Here is an 18,330-nt window from a genome sequence, read left to right as displayed (position 1 = left end):
TAAAATTTAATTTACTCAATTTAATTTTAAAAAATTAATTAAATCAAATCAAATTAAATAATAATTTTATATATCCAAATTGAATCAAATCAATTTTTAAATTTATTTATTTTTATAAAAAATTTATAAATTATATTTAATTATATATATAAATTATTTAATTTTATTGATTAATGGTTATCAGGTTTAAATTAAAGTAAAAATTAGATCAAATAATTTAAAAATTAAGTCTAAATTAAAAAATAATAAAAAATTAAAATCGATCGGTTTGAACAGAATTAAATCAAAATAGAGCGATTCGATTCGATTTAATTTTTCATCCATTTCAATTCGATTCGATTTCTAAAATATGCAATTTAATTTTTATAATTTAATTTGATTTAGTTCGGTTTGAACCGAATGCTCATCCCTACTATTAACACTCGTCAAAATATCCCACAATATTGTTACAAAAAATTAAAAAGAAATATAACAAATAAAAATATAAAAGAAATATAAAGAAATAAATTGAAGGAATACTTTTATAGGCATGTTATTTTCAGAAAATTATCTTTAGGATAGTAATTTCTTTTTTAAGTGCAAAATGTTGAATAGAAATTCTATCCCTGATATACAATGTCTAATAAGTCATTAAATTTGCACTACTTAATTTTTTCTATTATTAGAACTCAGCAAAAAAAATAAATAATAGAAAAATTTGAGAAGTAATATCAAAATAGCATTTAGAAATACTTTAAAACATGAAGCATGCTATATATTTATAGATACTAATAGATATTATCGAAAGACATATTATTTTAATTTAAAAGATAAATCTTTTAAATATTATAATTATTTAAAATATTATATTTTTAAATAAAAATATGTTAATTTCTTATAAAAAAATGCATCATTTAAAATATAAAAAAAATGTTTTAGTTACTTATAAAAAGGTATCATTTAAAGACAAAAAATATGTTTTTGTCATATTCACATGTATTAATATTTGAAAATTAATAAATATTTTATTATTTAAATAATATATATTATTTTATTATTTAAATTAATATTAAATTTAATTAAAATTAGACAATTTAATTTCAGGCTAAATCAATTTTTAGAACAACAAAAAAAAATGATTAAATTAAATTAATTTAATCAAATTTAAAATTAAATTAAAAATTAAAACAAAATAAAAGGAACAACAAAACTAATTTCAACTCCTATTGAATCTTATGCGTGAATCTCTGCGGGCCTCGGCCACCGCTACCTACGACTAATATAGGTTATTAATGTTTGCCCAATCAAATCGCCAGGTCACGATTCTGTCCGAAACCAAAAGTGCGTCAGCATGACCAATGAATAACGAACGATTCCTCTATTTTTTTTTTTCAACCTATGAAGAGTTTGTTTTGCTTTCCTTTTTTCACCTTCCAAAAAAAATTTCTATAGAAAATTTACAAAGAAAAAAAATAAATTCAAGCGTTTGATAATCTGAGATCATAATTTCAACTAAAAAGCCTGAGCCCGTTGTTTTTTTTTCTAAAAAAATGCCTGAGTCCGTGCTTTTCTGCGGATTTATTTTTCTTATATTATTTAATAAATTAAGTAAAAAATATATAATTATTTATTAATTAAAATTTTAAATTAAATCTATATATATTATATAATATATTTTTAAGAAAATTATTATAAAGTTAGTTATTATATTTTTTATTTAATAGAGTAAAATATTATTTTAGTTTCTCTCTAGATATATATAGTTTATATAAAAAAAATGTATTTATATTATTAAATATATGCATGGAGAATTTTACAAAATATTACATGTTGATGTTAGTTAAATTTTATTTAAGTTTATACATACATATATATATATATATAATGAATTTATTATTAAATATTTAATAATTTTCATATTTAATAATATATATATTTATATATTTATTAAAATAATTTTACTAATATTTTATAATTAGCTTATTAAATTTATATTTAAATAATTAAAATTAATTTAATTAAAATTATCAACCTAATAATGCGATTAAAAATCATAATAATATATAAAGTAATTATTATTATCAGCTTGCAAACATGTTTAATTAATGTTTATTCATTCTTTCCCTCAAAATGCTGATGTTTCTTTTTATATCTTTCTATTTGATTAGTATAAAAATAGATAAATATTTTAAAAAAAATGATAAAATAAAGATTTGTTTATTTGATATTGAAAATAATTAATAAATATATATACACACACTGGTTGAAATTCCAAAATAGGAAAAAGAGAAGGAAAAAGAGAATGAAAAGCAATAAGGACCTTTCGGTAATTTTGGATCAGTTATAGAGTCCACCCTACGAACACGTGGTTTTACTTTCAGAAATCAAACCGAGCAAGCGTTAATCTCCCCTCTCTCTCTCTCTCTCTCTCTCTCTCTCAGGCGAAACATAAAAACAGAGGCGAAAGAATTTTCTTTTTGGTCTCTATATTCCTGTATTGCCTTGCCTCACCTCAACACTTCAACCTTCGTGTCCATGACATCTCTGCTTTCTCCTTCAAGGTAACTAAACAAATCTTTTCTTTACCTTCATTCTTTCATTTTTCCCCCAGCTTAAACACGTCTTCTTTCTTTCATGTTTTCTTTTTTCTTATTATTTTTAAAGAAGAAGAAGAAGAAGTTGACAATCGAGGTTAATTGTTGCATAACCCAAAAACCCATTTGCCTAGGTTATCTCTTCTTCGTGGGTTTTAACGTTCAAGTTCTTCGATGGAGGTTAGCTATATGTTTTCGTCTTGTTCTCTTTATTTGTGTAGATATGACTTACTAATGTACATCTCTCTCTGCTTAAACAGCTACTTAATTTCTCTAGCGCTTGAATATAATGGGGTTATATAAGAATTTTCACTAAACAATGGCCAGTCCATTTGTTTCACTTGAATGCTGATAGCCTGGTTTTGGGTATTGAGAGTCGTTTAACTATTGGGTTTCTTTGATTTCGTGTTATTTTTACTTTGATTATGTTTAATCGGTAAATGAACTTGTATGGTAGCTTTTTAATTGGTTTTGCGCTCGATCATGGACCTCAGTCGGGTTCTTCCTGTGCTAAATGTTTCAAAGAATGTCCCGCTGTATGATCATAGTATTGAATGTGAAAGCTTATCTACATAACTTATGATGTTTACTTTGTGCATTTCATCTGTTCTACACCGAATATTAGTTGTTCGGATCTTAATACAAGAATGGTTCTTATAGATCAAAATTATACCAAATGGGCACGTTCATTTAGAAATCCTACTGGCATTTTAGTGGGGTTGCTTAGTTGAATTCATTCAATATTTTTTATTCTTTCTTTTTTTCCCCTGTTCTGTGATGAATATATTAATTGTTTCATGCTTTTGGGTTTTCCATAATGGTTAGGGAATTTGGTCCTTGCATAGTAGACTCTGTACGTAGTTTTTTTTTTTTTTTTTTTTTTTAATTCACAATTAATTTAATTTAATGTACTTTAATTTTTTTGGGGCTAGGGTTGCAATAATTGGATTTTGATACTTGCAATTAAATCAGTACTGTTGTATGACCTTATTGTTCTGCCAAAATATTCAATTGTTCTTTATGCTTATAGGGCAGCAATTCTCATTCTGCAGTGTTCCATTGTAATTAGCTCTGGGCAGGACGTTTTTCTAGTTTCCTTAAGGGGCAATTTTATAATTGCAATGAGTTTGTAAAGTTCCTTTCTTTTCACTTCCATAAAGCAGGGTTAAAATGTACTCAAAATATATGTACTTTATTCTTAAGCATCCAGCTATTTTGTGTCTTAAGTGAATGGATTTTCTAATTAAGGCATCTTTAAACGCTAGGAGATAGAAGTCTAAAATTATAGGAACTAAAATTGATAGCTGTATACATCATAAATAATGATTAGCCTTTTAAAATGATATCTTGGTTATTAATACACTACTCTCACCTTTTCATTCCAAACTGAAGGCCAAGAGATTTCTGTTGAAGATTATTTTTTAATCTTTGAGTTCCAGATCTATCAAACAAAATGTACAATTACGCATTAGATTAATTTTTCTTTCTGCTATTTGCATCTTAGCTTGACAAGGGCTGATGAATTGTAATTGTGATTAAAATATAAGATTCTTGCATATTCTGATTACTGTGTTCAATTTCTCCCACATTATGGGCAGATTGATTCTGTTTGTCTGCATAGTGACATGGAAGATACTCAGGATGAATATGCTGAGCAACCATTTTCTCCATCTCCTTGTGAAATGGGAGATATTTTTGGAGATCCACAGGTGCTTCCTTGTATAGGAGATGAATATCAAGCAGAAATTCCTCTTCTAATTGCAGAATATGATCGTGTACAGTTTATAAATACATCAAGAAATTCAGATTTCATGGTCAATATTCACAAGTCTTTTCTACTGGGGTTACCCATCCCCCTTTTGTGGTCACATGCTGGAGTTGAAAACATTAATGGGACTGTAGAATTTGAAAACAGTGAGGGGAGCCAGATTACTTCTAACAATGAATTTCCAGAAGTTAAAGTTGAACCACTGGATAGTCTATCTGGCTTTAGGAAAAACTTAGGAGTTCATTCAAACATTCAACAGGTGGCTGGAAGTGATAAGATGGAAGTGGACTCAGTCCTGCTGCAATCTGAAACTAAAATGGATCTGGTAGAAAGAGGTTTCTATCCTTTGCCTGGCTTAATGCGTGAATCATGGACAGATGTTGAATGTGATAGTTTTCTTCTTGGTCTATACATATTTGGGAAGAATCTTGTTGCTGTAAAGAAGTTTGTTGATAGTAAAGAGATGGGTGATATATTGTCTTTCTATTATGGAAAGTTTTACAGGTCTGATGGATATCACAGGTGGTCAGAGTGCCATAGACTAAGAAGTAGACGAAGCATCCATGGACAAAAGATATTTACTGGGTGGAGGCAACAGGAACTATTATCACGATTATTTTCCCATGTTTCACAGGAATGCCGGAGTGTGCTACTCGAGGTATCTTCTTATTCTTAATGTTATAATTATATAAGCAAACACCCATTAAACCATATGTCATTATCTTACAAACTAAATTTCATTTCAAATTTATTAGAATTGATCTTAATTAGTATCTCATCCCTGTTAATTTTTTGATTGACCCATTATCATCTGAAGTTGTAGAGGCACCACTATTTTCAGAAAATATTATTTGGGAATGATATTCTTCTTGATGTTATTATGCATGTGATGAAAAATCCCTTGTTTATGATGTATGATGATCTGTCTCAATTAAGTTTTGAATGTCCAATCATTATTCACAGGCACCTAGTTGTGATAGAACTATCACTAGGATGAGAAACGTTACATTTTTAGCTATAGCACTTAATAGAATTATAGTGCTATTAAATAGAGGGAGTAGTTCAATGATAGAAGGTTTATTTCTTAAAGATCATGCCACAATGTTGTAATTGCTTTTTCTCACTCTATTATAACTGCTAAATATACACTGTATATCATTTCCTATTGTGCTGTATATCATTTCCTATTGTAGGCTTTCTTTTAATCTTGTGATGAGTTTTATTGAGTTCGTACTTTTTTTTTTAACCCACTGAGTTCGTACTTGAAAGTGGAGTTACTTTATTGTTGTTGGATACTCATTTAATCCCCCCATTTATTGGTCTTCCCTTCTTGTTTGATTATTTGGATGCAATAAATGAAAATTTTCTGGTTGCCTTCCTATGATGCATGTTAGTCAACCATCTTAAAATTTTTCTCTGAAGTCTCACCCTTTTGTATCCAAACTATCAGCTAAGGCCCTTCTATTTTGTCTTTGGAATAATAACAGAATTTTACTTGATGGTTATTGGACCGTTATGTTATTTTAGGATTTTTTTTCCTCTGTCATCATTTTCCATTTATTTGTTCAGTTCGTTTTTCTTCCCCATGTTCAAGTTGCAAAAACAAAAGAATTTTTTCCACTTTGATTTGCCTAACCTTTGTTTATTACTTATATCCTTAACTTCTCTTTGCTGTTTATATATATACATAGGTTTCCAAACGTCCATCATAGATATAGCTTGATCTTTGATGTATGTGACCTATAAAGCAGTACAGTTACTAGTGGGAGTGTCCTTTATGGGGCATATTTAGGCTCTGTTTGGTGTTGCAGTTTCCTCTCCTTGTTGTTCACCTGCTAGTTTTGATAAGAACATCAAATTGTAGGTTCTTATTTAAAAGTGGTTTAAACCTGCAATGGCAGCCCACCTTATATCGCCAACAGACACTTAACCAATTGTTAGAAAATTCCTCTCCTTTTCCTTTATTTTCAGGAAACCTAACAGATAAGGTGCTTGCAACATTTCCATAAATATAGCCAAATTCCATTCAGTATTCCCGGTGATTTGAATTGCATCCTACAATGCAGAAAGGCATGTAATGCCTTTCTGAACAGAATCTGAAAGGCATGCAAGTGTCAATGAAGATAACCTACCTAGGCTGGTGGAGTGGGAGGTGGGAAGAATGGGAATTGAAAAGGGGGGGGATCTTTTATTAGTCTGGTCGCTAGAACAAGACATCAACTGCTGGAAATTTGTTCTACAAAAGGACCTTTGTTCTTGCAGCTGGTTCTTCCCACTATCAAAATTTTACTTGAGATGTAATTTTTCATTTTTTAATGATATTGGTTTTCCATAGCTGTGGAATTTAATAGTTCAGATCAAGTATTTGCAAGTTTTGCTCCACTATAGAGTCTTTGTCTTACCACTTATTGCCTTCCCATTTTCTTCTCTCTCTCTCTTTCTCTCTCTTAAGTTTTTAACTTGATAAGTATTAGAATTGATGAGATTTTCCTTAATTTAATTTAAGTGATAAGATTCCTCCTTAATTTATGGGATGGGATTTCTCCTTAATTCTTAGAAAATCTAATAATTCAAGGTGGTTTGAATTCTTTCTTAATTTATGAAATACATCTCGTGCTTTCCATTATAAATATGGACTATGTATTATGTAATGTGCTTTCCATTATAAATATTGAATTCTTTCTTAATTTCCATAAATATAGCCAAATTCCATTCAGTATTCCCGGTGATTTGAATTGCATCCTACAATGCAGAAAGGCATGCAATGCTTTTCTGAACAGAATTTGAAAGGCATGCAAGTGTCAATGAAGATAACCTACCTAGGCTGGTGGAGTGGGAGGTGGGAAGAATGGGAATTGAAAAGAGGGGGGAGATCTTTTATTAGTCTAGTCGCAAGAACAAGACATCAACTGCTGAAAATTTGTTCTACAAAAGGACCTTTGTTCTTGCAGATGGTTCTTCCCACTATCAAAATTTTACTTGAGATTTAATTTTTCATTTTTTAATGATATTGGTTTTCCATAGCTGTGGAATTTAATAGTTCAGATCAAGTATTTGCAAGTTTTGCTCCACTATAGAGTCTTTGTCTTACCACTCATTGCCTTCCCATTTTCTTCTCTCTCTCTCTCTCTCTCTTAAGTTTTTAACTTAATAAGTATTAGAATTGATGAGATTTTCCTTAATTTAATTTAAGTGATAAGATTCCTCCTTAATTTATGGGATGGGATTTCTCCTTAATTCTTAGAAAATCTAATAATTCAAGGTGGTTTGAATTCTTTCTTAATTTATGAAATACATCTTGTGCTTTCCATTATAAATATGGACTATGTATTATGTAATGTGTAAGAGTGAAGTTAATGAAAATGTAGCTTTTGCGTTCTTTCTAACTTTCCTCCTTTCTTCCTCTTTTTCTTCCTATTTTCTTTCTTTTAAAAACATAACATGGTGTCAGAGCCTTGAAGATTCTGGGCTGCTGCTTCTTATTCTTTCCTATTCTTCTTCTTTTCTTTTATTTAAAATAAAGACACAGTTGATTCCAATCTTTTATTGAATTCAAAGACCATCTTGGCACAGGAGCTATTACCTTTCTTCATTACTAATGATAATTATGCTGCAGGTATCTAGGACATTTACAGAGGGGAAGATTTCATTTGAAGAATACATTTTCACTCTAAAAGGTGCAGTTGGCATCAATGTGCTTATAGAAGCAGTAGGCATTGGCAAAGGGAAGCATGATCTCACTGACATTGCCATGGAGCCAATAAAGTCCAATAACACAATTTTGGTTCGTCCTGAAATACCAACCGGCAAGGCCTGCTCCTCTCTTACATCTGCAGACATTATCAAGCTTCTGACAGGAAATTTTAGGTTAAGTAAAGCCCGATCCAGTGATCTCTTCTGGGAAGCTGTTTGGCCCAGACTTTTAGCAAGAGGATGGCACTCTGAGCAGCCTAAGGATAATGGCTTTTCTGGTTCTAAGCATTCTTTGGTATTTCTCATTCCTGGTGTTAAAAAATTTTCAAGGAGAAGACTTGAGAAAGGTAACCACTATTTTGATTCCATTAGTGATGTCTTGAATAAAGTTGCATCAGATCCAGGACTACTTGAGCTTGAAATTGAAGCAGCCAAAGGCAGCCAACATAAGGAAGAATGTGGATTGGATCCACCCTTAAAACAGGACCAAGATGATGTGTCAAATAAGCAATGCCATTTTTACCTCCAGCCTCCGACTGCAAATTATAATAGGCATGTACAGAAATTTACTGTTGTGGATACCAGTTTGGCTCATGGAGTAGAACAACCTAAGGTGAGAGAGCTCATAAGTTTACCTGTTGAAACTATTAGTGTGTCTACCTTCTCTAGTCTTTCTAGTGAAACTGAAGAAGACACTTCTGAAGACTCACAAGAGGAAGCAGAAGAAACTCAGACCTCAAATCCAGCAGAGAATGCGACTGAGATGAGAATTTGTGTCGACTCAACATATTGTACAAATAATCTTCTAAATATTGGCACAAGTAATAACCCTGATCCCAGTATTGCAGCTGAGGAAAATCATGAAAATATAGAAATAAGTCTTATTAATAAAAAGGAGGAAAGGAAGACTATGAAGTATCAATTCAGGCGGAAAGTAAAGTCTGGTTGCTCAAAATATTTGGTTCCTATTACAAGGCAGCAGGGTACTATTGCTTGTGACAGTGGACAGTCGAACTGGAGCACTAAAAATATGTTTGCAGACAGGAAGTTAAATAAAGATGAGACCCACTACATGTCCAACTCGCCTGATGCATGTGAGGACAGGATTTTCCAGGTGAGCCCACCTCAAATTTCATCATCTGCCAGTTCTTTGGTTAAAGACAGTCCAGATGAGAGCAATGAAGGAATTGTTGTTGAGAATTGCCTAGTTAGGGAAGCATCTCCAGAAAAACCTCAATCTCCTAAGTTGATTGACTTGAACATCCCTCATGTATCACCGGATTTTGTGGCTGAAGAACCTATCATGGCAGACATGGAGCAAAACAATGACAGTTCATCCCTTCTATCAGGTACAGGCCAGCAACCTGAGCCTTTTAAACTCTGTGACAATGGGGCTGATCCATGGCAACAATCTTTAGCAAGTAACCGGAGGCAGAGTACTAGGAACCGTCCATTGACCACGAAGGCATTGGAAGCTTTAGAATTAGGATTTTTCAGCACAAAGAAAAAGAGAAAAGGTGCAGACATGCCTGAAAGTAACTCGATATCAAGGCCTTCTAGGCGAGTTTGTGGAAGGATTGGCTTTGAAGCAATTTCGAAGAAAGGTTCTATGAATGAGGTCACGGACTCCAGAACAGGAGAGTTTTTGGATGGTTTCCAGGGTGACACAGACATGGTTAATAAGTCATAAGTTTTAATGATAGGAGAAAGGACCTTTTTTGAAAGGACTTTGCTAATCCAGGTCTTCTCTATGTTGTGTCCCTAGTCAAAAATTTTCCAATGCTTCCCTAATCATACTAGAAAAGAGCAGGAATGCCTTATTGATTAATATTGCTGATGGAAAGTTAAATATTACACTAGTTGATGAAGATACAAAAGTCAGATGAAGCTTAGAGGGATACATTGCCAAAAAAATGTTACTTAACATCTATAAGTAACTGATGTAAATGGCAGTTTCTTTGCAAGGGAGGTTCTGCTTGATCTATCCCATCCCCAACCTTGATGGAGAAGCAGAAAATTGTGAGCTAGCTCGTTGATCCTCATCATGTACACGTGAATATACGTATTATTACGTTGTGTGTGTGTATATATATATATATATATCTCTTTTGAAATTTGTAGAACTTAAAATGAAATAATGGTTTATGACATATGGATATATGCTCTTTGTTCTTTGCTCTTAGGGCAACCCATACACTAGAGAAGGGAAATAAAGAAAGATGAGAACCTGCTGAAATGTTTCACTTTTTTAATTACTTTGCATTTCCTAATGAAAACTATATTAGCACCGTTGAGCTTTAGTTTAGTACATGAGTTGTCTTCAAGGCAGTGAGATTAGAGTTAAGATCTAGTTGAAGCCAAATTAAAAAAAAAAAAAAAAAAAGCATATACTTCAGAATTCATCCAAAATATCATGCCCCATTAACATACCAAAATCCCAAAATTAAAATCTTTAAAAAAACCATAAAATTATAATGAAATAAATTATATTTTGATATATCAATCCTTTTTTTTTTCCATCTCTTATAATGTAATGCTTCTCCTTTTTCCATGTCATTCCTATTCATTTTATATTTAAATATTTAACACCAAAAGAGTTGATTTGAACTAAATTAAAATCAATGAATTCAAAAATAACAATTTAAGAGTCTAATTGGTAAAAAAAAAAAAGCTTTAACAGATTTTTTCATCAAAGTTTAGAGCTTTCTATATGGGCAACTTATATAAAGGGGTAGCCTATATAAAATATAAGGAGGCAGCGTGCGTGAATAGACTTCACATATTCAGGCACAAGATTGGCAATGGCAACAACAATCATTGCCTCTTTTCAATACTATTCAAAATAATATTTAAAAAATTTTAAATCAACTTTCTAATCTTTCAATAGAAATATTAATGGGAGTCTATTATTAGGGCATTAATAAAAGCATTTGATATCAATATCATCTTTAATTTAATATTATTAGTGTTAGCCCATAGTAAAATAAAAATCTGTAATTTGGGCCAAAAATCTTATAGATTTTATAAGAGTTGTTTTTTTAAAAAAAAATTATGTGGGCCTGTTTTTTTATTTGAAACCAGTGAGCCACAAGTAAAGCAAAAACTTGCAAAAATAGAGTGGAAAAGGAAAAAGGAGATGGCTTTTGACTTGTGTGGTTTTATATTTGGACAATAACTTCGTAGGTTCAAGCACTGTGAAAAAGCTTTAAATTTTAAGCAACAAAAATTTCTATCTCATTGGAAGTGATTAAGATTATAAGAAATATCTGAGCATATGATTATTAGAGATTTATATATATACAGCCCATAGGGCAGGGGCTGATCCAAGGCTTCATTAATGGGTAATTTACCCATTGAAATTTTTGAAGTTTTTTTAATTTTTTTATAAAAATATATTTTTTTTCTTGATGCCTCCCATTGAATTTTATTTAATGCCCCGTTGAAATTTTTGTTTCCTAGTCTATATAAAATTTAATATATGACACTATACTAAAAATTTAACTTAAAATATAAGAAATAGCTTGAAATAGGTTATTACATTTAATAATTGCTTAATTATAGTGGATAATGAGTTACAGTAAAAAAAATTATATTTAATATGAATACATTATTTATATATTTTAATTAATCAGTAATTACTAATATCTGTTTTTAATATATAATGGAAGACAATATATAAACTAAATATATAACTATTTTTTATCAATTTTTCACGAGACTATAATGAATAATATAATTAAATGTTATACATTTATTCTCAGTACAAAGTTTATTAAATTAAAATTTTAAAATAATTATGTTTTATGAAAATATATATATTTACTCAATATTTTATAAATAAAAGAAAATATATTTTTTATCATATATTTTATAAATATAAAAAAATAAATTTTTTGAGCCCATTGGCCAAAAATTTTAGCTCCGTTGCTGCCGAGGAAGAGCTATTTTCTTGTATATGGCTAATCGCATATATATAGATTGATAATCTTAATATAAATTCAAATTTTTATAAATATACTTAATAGTCATTAATAAAATTTATTAATTAAAAAATATATAAATCTAAATCTAAACACCCTATCTCTAATGGTTATAGAATTGATGTTTACCAACACCGAGGAACCATATGAAAATGCAATACTTCTTTAACCAGTAAGAAATAGAGCGAGCAATCGCTAATGTCATGATTGAAAATGATAATGCTGGACAACAATTTGACATGAAATTGACAAGGTTTCACACAGGATGCACACTGAAATTAATTTTAAAATAACGTTTCCTTTATTTTTATTTTTTATTTAAAAAAAAAAAGTCTATATCTTCAATAATAGAACTTCTATTGTCTGCTTTTCTTTTATTAAACATCATTTTCACTGGGAAAATATATAAAAGGCCGTCCTTTCTATTGGTTTTATCCATAGGGTTCTTGCTTATGTCAATTAGCGACCTGCTTTAGTCGTTAATTATCATGTATTTGCAACTAATTAACCAGCCTAATTATATTCGGTTTTGTCACAAACTAAAATCAAGGGGAAAAAATATATATGTAAAAGAAAGGCTGCACACCATAAAAGTTGGCAGTATTTTGTGTCTGTACATTGTTGTGTTGATGTTGGCTTTCATTGATTACATCGATGAGAATTGCTTCATCGACGATAACTAAGCAATTAATTTGTCAAGACCGATCGATAGTTGTCATGGAGAAGGAGCATCTCCTGCAATCCAATGCTTCCACAATCATTTTGACTAGACTTTTAGATCTTAGCCTATGTTTGATATTCTGGCTCCTGTCTCCTTGTTGTTTCTGGAACTTGAGGGGCTCATGGAGGCACCGGTAACTTTTATAATAAGTAATAAATCTCTCCTTTTTTTAAATTATTATTTGTCTAAAGATTACTTAAATGAAAAATTACCTGAACAGTAATATATTTGGCTAACCTAGCTTTGTATATCAACTTCAATCTCACCATACTAAGAGAGAAATAAAGAGAAGTAAATAAAGCAAATAAAAAGAGCATAAGAAATTAAACTGCCTTTATTTTTGGGCTTTATTTTTGGTCTACCATATTGATATAAGGTGCTGGCTGTGATGGGAGTGGAATCTGTTTTATGCTGCTACTGCATGCTAGTAGGGTTTTATATATAGGTTTTTCTTCTTTTTTTTTTTTTTTTAGCCCTGTTATGTGGTGGTTTTGATAATTGTGAAGTGGATTTGAAAATTGTCCATATCTAACTAGAGATTGTCTTTCCTGAGTTTTGGGTTGTCCGTTTGGTCACTGGTCAATCCATTTTATTCACATATGATAAGAGTTAATTGGAAGTGCATATGCAACTTCATTTGCCCCTCAATATATATTTGCTTTTGTGCCTAATGCTTCCTAGACATCTACAGGAAGAATATATAAAAACTATAATGAGCTAATAATATTATTTTCTTTTAAAAATATATTAGAAAATCTTTCTCAATTGGTTTGCAGTTTTACATAAACAATACAAAAATAAGTTATATATTTTCCCAAAAAAAATATTATTTTACTTCTATAAAAGAAAATAATCCCAAAATCACCAACAAAATGAAGAATTCAAAAGGGTAAATGTATATATAGCATGAGTGTAAGTCTGTAACCCAAAATTAATTAATGCAGATTGCAGAGGCAAATTTTCTTGTGAAGACAGTAGAAAAATTGTGGGAAAAGCAAAATATTTATTTAATGATAAATTGTAGATTTTCTTATGAAGACAGTAGAAAAATTGTGGGAAAAGAAAAGTATTTAATTAATAATGAATTGTAGCTATCAACGTTAGTATTAAAAGGTACCTAATATTCTTTTATGTCATTAATTGATTTATGTTTTGTTTAAAGATGGAAACAGACTTTCTTGGCTCCCTTCGACCGTTTGGTTCTAATAAGACAAAAGGATTTGGGCATAGGTAAGAGTTATCAGAGCTATATCCGATGACAAAATAATCTTCTTTATGCAATAAATAAATAAATATAACATATCGTCTAAGTAGTTCCAATTCTATGTGTTTACATTGGAAATGAACCTTCATTTCCCAAGGATATTACGTGGTAAAAGATCGTAGTTCGTCACCCAAGGTTTCTTTGAAAAAGATTGCTGGTAAGAATATATTATTAAAATTATATATATATATATATATATATATATATATATATATATATATATATTAAATGTCAATTTTCAAGTGATGATATTTTATTGATTTATGAATTTTCTTCTTTATAGTCTAATTAATTTTAGAATGCAAATCATTATATTTAATAACCCAATTAAGTTCAATTATAATCCAGGAGATTAACTATTATGGATTTAAATCCCTGACAATGATTGGTTTAATTTAGAATTTTTTATATTGTTGGATGATGGAGAATGGAGGTGCAATTACATGATTAACCTGACAGTTGGTGACATTTACCAATAATGGTCTCTAATGAACACTATATATAAGTATGTAAGGCCAAAGAAACCAGGTTCCAAAGTTAGTGTTGTAGTAGGAATAGGTAGCCATTTCCTTACCAGAAATGAAGGAGAATTCCCAGGGGTTTTGTCCTCCTCTAGTGAGAGCATAGTCCTGATTTCATGTTCACCAAAAAACAAGTTCTCCCTTTTAGTGAGAGAGCACCAACAACAAGAAAAAGGCTTGGAAAGAAACAAAAGGTTTTGAAAAAGGACAGAAAGACAAACTAACTTGCTATAATTATCTCATTATTTTCACTTTCAAATGTCAAATATCACAGGTGATGGAGGGAGCTTCTCTTCAGGTAATACTGGAGAAGAAGAAGTCCAGCAGCTTCAAGAAAAGCAGCAGCAGCAACAACATCTGCAGCTGCAAAATCATTTCCATGGTTCCAATTCTGATGCTACTAATAGCAATGGCTCTTCCTCGCAGCAGCAACAACAGCCGGTCAAGAAGAAAAGAAATCTACCAGGAACTCCAGGTAAAGTCAATTACCCCATTTCTGATACTGATTGGTTCTTGTTTTGGTCTTAGCTGGAAGCAAAGAAAGGATATTTAATTGATTTCTTTTAGCATATTAGCAATAAAATTTTAGAGGATATACAAAAAAGGGTTCTTGGGTAAAGAAAGGTGGATTTTTAAGTTGGCTTCATCTTTCTGTGCAAGTAAAAGCTGATTTTTTTTTCTTGGAAGGAATAGTTGTTAATTATGTGAATTGAAAGCTTCAATTATTGGACTGAGATTACAATAATTGCCAAGAACTGTTTGCTTGACTCCACTTTTTATCAGTCTCCTCTTTTTTCCCACTGTCTTCTACCATACAGCCATGATTTTACTTTATATGGAAAACATTACCTAGAAAGGATCATAATTTTCAGTCTGTTGTTTCAGTCGCTTCTTTTACAATTAAAAATACCATTTCAAGAAATTTTCTAATATTTGTTTAAATTTGATGTATGTATGTATGTATATACGGATGCCAGATCCTAATGCTGAAGTTATTGCTTTATCACCGACAACGCTTATGGCAACGAACCGGTTTGTCTGCGAGATATGCAACAAAGGGTTTCAGAGGGACCAAAACCTGCAATTGCATAGGAGAGGCCATAATCTTCCATGGAAGCTCAGGCAAAGAACTACTACAGAAGTGAAGAAACGAGTGTACATATGCCCTGAGCCAACATGCGTTCACCACAATCCAGCTCGTGCACTAGGAGATCTAACAGGCATTAAGAAGCATTTTAGCCGTAAACATGGCGAGAAGAAATGGAAATGCGACAAGTGCTCTAAGAAATATGCAGTTCAATCTGATTGGAAGGCTCATCAGAAGACCTGTGGTACAAGGGAATACAAATGTGATTGTGGAACCATCTTTTCCAGGTATTTTTCTCATGTATATATGGAAATTCAACATATATAATATAGTCTAATCCATGGGAATTAAAAAGGTCTATGTTTTGAAGATTGAACCGATGACTCTGTACATAGATTATTTCCCAAGGAGCCAACTATTTTTTTTTTTTTTTGGGTGGCGAAAATTGTATAAATTATTCGACCTGTACGAACAAGAGAGCCATTAATGCTCCATGCTGCAGAAACTGGTACAAAGATGATTTATTGCTGCATTACAGGTTGCATCAGTAAGAAATTGTAGAAAAAGAAAATTGTAATTATTGTCGCTTTCTACATTTAATTTTTAAACTTATGCTATGAAATGGCCGACAAATTGATACACTTTTCCGTTTCTTTTTGACATATATAACTTTTATAATTTGAACATTCAAGTTAGAAAATTAATCTGTGCCCTGGCTTGCTCGCTCTGAATTGCAGATCTTATACTTTTCTATCAATATTTTTATCCCTAATATCACCTAATCCTTTTATGACGCCCCTGTTTACCAATCATGCAGAAGAGACAGCTTCATCACCCACAGAGCTTTTTGTGACGCATTAGCAGAAGAAAACAACAAAGTTAACCAAGGACTAATGTCTAACATGGGATCCAACTTGCAGACCCAAATGCCTGACATCATGTCCTCGATGCCCTTAACCAGCACCAATGCCAACAGCACATCTGTTGGGATATCAGATTTCAACAGCTTTGATCCCAAGAACTCTCTCAAATCCCTTCCTCAAGAGCTCGTGCCTATGCCATTCAAGTCCATGAACATGGCAGCTGGAGGAGGCATGTTTTCGAGCAGCTCGGGCACTCTCTTTGGCAGTCCAAGAAGCATTTCTTCTGCTTCTTCTAGCCTACAGCTCAGTTCCAATAGTTCAAGTGGGTACAATTATCTCCAAGATGGGAAAAATGGGTGCCAAATTTCAGGCTCGGCTCACATGTCAGCAACAGCCTTGTTGCAAAAGGCAGCACAAATGGGTGCAACTGCTAGTAACAGTATCAACTCTCCCATGATGCAGAAGAGCTTTGCAAGTAGCATGGCAGGTCCTGACCAGTTCTCTTCTATAAGACCACCATCTTATGGTGTGGTTCAGCAGCATGGGACCACCTTATATGATCACTTCCCATCACAACCTGAACAAACAAGCATGGTGGGAATCAACGCTGGAGGATTCAATAATAATAATCAGCCCTTGCAAAAATGCCCACAAGAAATGTCACAATTTTTTGAAACTACTATAGGTAGTTCAGGCATGAACGATATGGGAATGTTCAGTACTATGTTCATGGGCACCGAACAAAGCCCGGGGTTCATGAAAAACATGGAACAAGAAGATAGTGGTAGTTCTAGCTTGATACATGGAAGATCAGGGATGGAGCGGACCTCGAGTGGACCATCAAGGTTCGCTGGGAGTAGTGGTGAAGGTGGTGACAGGATGACTCGTGATTTTATGGGGATTGGAGGTTCAAGGACAGGAAATTTGCATGATCATCAGCAACAGCAGCAGCAGAGACTGGAAATGGAAGCAATGAGCCAGCATCAGAGAATGCCAATGATGAATCACTTTCAGCAACAGCTCTCACTTGGGGAATCAGCGATGGAGAAACCCATTTGGGATGTTTGATGCATTGTGTGTGTGTTTTTATATGCCTTATATGCCTTTTCAGTTCAGCTTTTGGATTCGTCTCCTGTCCTGTGTATCCATATCTATCACCTCATAACAGAGGCAGATTTCCTGCTCTTGTGGAGGAGCCCATATGTGGGATTCGGCCTTGACATTTTGATAAACGAAGGGTATATAATGGGCTTGGAAGGTTACGTACCCGCTTAGCCAATGCTGAATAGAGGCCCCATATTGGTGGAATCCATATGGCCTTAAATATGCCTGGCTAGTGACATATAGGCAAACAGCTCTACCTAATCCTTGAATAAGCCTGTTTGCTTTGCAACATACTTAGGGTTCATTATCTTTTTTTTTTTTTTTTCCCTTGGTTTTTTTCCCCTCAAATCATTCCATCTTTCCCCCTCAAAACCAAAATTAACATGCTCTTGAAGATGCATTTGTGTTTGGAGAAGAAACTAGAAATTTATATTTACCAATTGGAATATAACAAAAACTTCCATGATAAACTTGCCTTCTATTATCTAATGGAATATATAGTTCTAATCTTACTTCAAGCTAATGGTACTATAATTGTCTTTAAAATTATAATATTTGTGATTTTACCTTAACAGAATCTGTGGCAGATCTATAAAAAATATTTTCGGCGATCAATATATAAGAAATAAATAATAAAATATCATATAAAAATTAAAAATATAATATTAATGCTTTATAATTAGATTTGAATGCCTTTAAAATTATAAAAAAAAATTACATCATTATTAATGCTATCAAACACATAAATCTTTATAT

General features: G+C 31.8%; 2 protein-coding genes across 6 annotated transcripts; both read left to right on the top strand.

Moving 5' to 3' along the window:
- Positions 1–2,403: 2,403 nt before the first annotated feature.
- On the top strand, positions 2,404–10,270 carry LOC110660921 (uncharacterized). 5 transcript variants are annotated; one of them, XM_021819385.2, is made up of 4 exons: positions 2,404–2,540; positions 2,708–2,753; positions 4,172–4,999; positions 7,958–10,270. In XM_021819385.2, exons 2-4 carry the CDS (start codon positions 2,748–2,750, stop codon positions 9,722–9,724), a joined length of 2,601 nt encoding a protein of 866 aa, XP_021675077.2. In that variant the 5' UTR covers positions 2,404–2,540; positions 2,708–2,747; the 3' UTR covers positions 9,725–10,270. The 5 variants fall into 5 exon arrangements, with proteins under 5 accessions (XP_021675077.2, XP_057994805.1, XP_021675076.2 ...); XM_058138822.1 differs by having other exon boundaries at positions 2,650–2,753; XM_021819384.2 differs by having other exon boundaries at positions 2,647–2,753.
- A 4,246-nt stretch (positions 10,271–14,516) lies between these two features.
- Positions 14,517–17,736, top strand: LOC110660920 (zinc finger protein GAI-ASSOCIATED FACTOR 1). Its single transcript, XM_021819382.2, has 3 exons — positions 14,517–14,995; positions 15,498–15,894; positions 16,425–17,736. Exons 1-3 carry the CDS (start codon positions 14,779–14,781, stop codon positions 17,536–17,538), a joined length of 1,728 nt encoding a protein of 575 aa, XP_021675074.1. The 5' UTR covers positions 14,517–14,778; the 3' UTR covers positions 17,539–17,736.
- Positions 17,737–18,330: the final 594 nt, after the last annotated feature.

Source organism: Hevea brasiliensis, chromosome 2 (genome assembly GCF_030052815.1).
Source record: "Hevea brasiliensis isolate MT/VB/25A 57/8 chromosome 2, ASM3005281v1, whole genome shotgun sequence".
In the NCBI taxonomy this organism is placed as follows: domain Eukaryota; kingdom Viridiplantae; phylum Streptophyta; class Magnoliopsida; order Malpighiales; family Euphorbiaceae; genus Hevea; species Hevea brasiliensis.
Note: the sequence above shows the minus strand (reverse complement) of the source record. Positions and strands in the feature narration are given on the sequence as shown.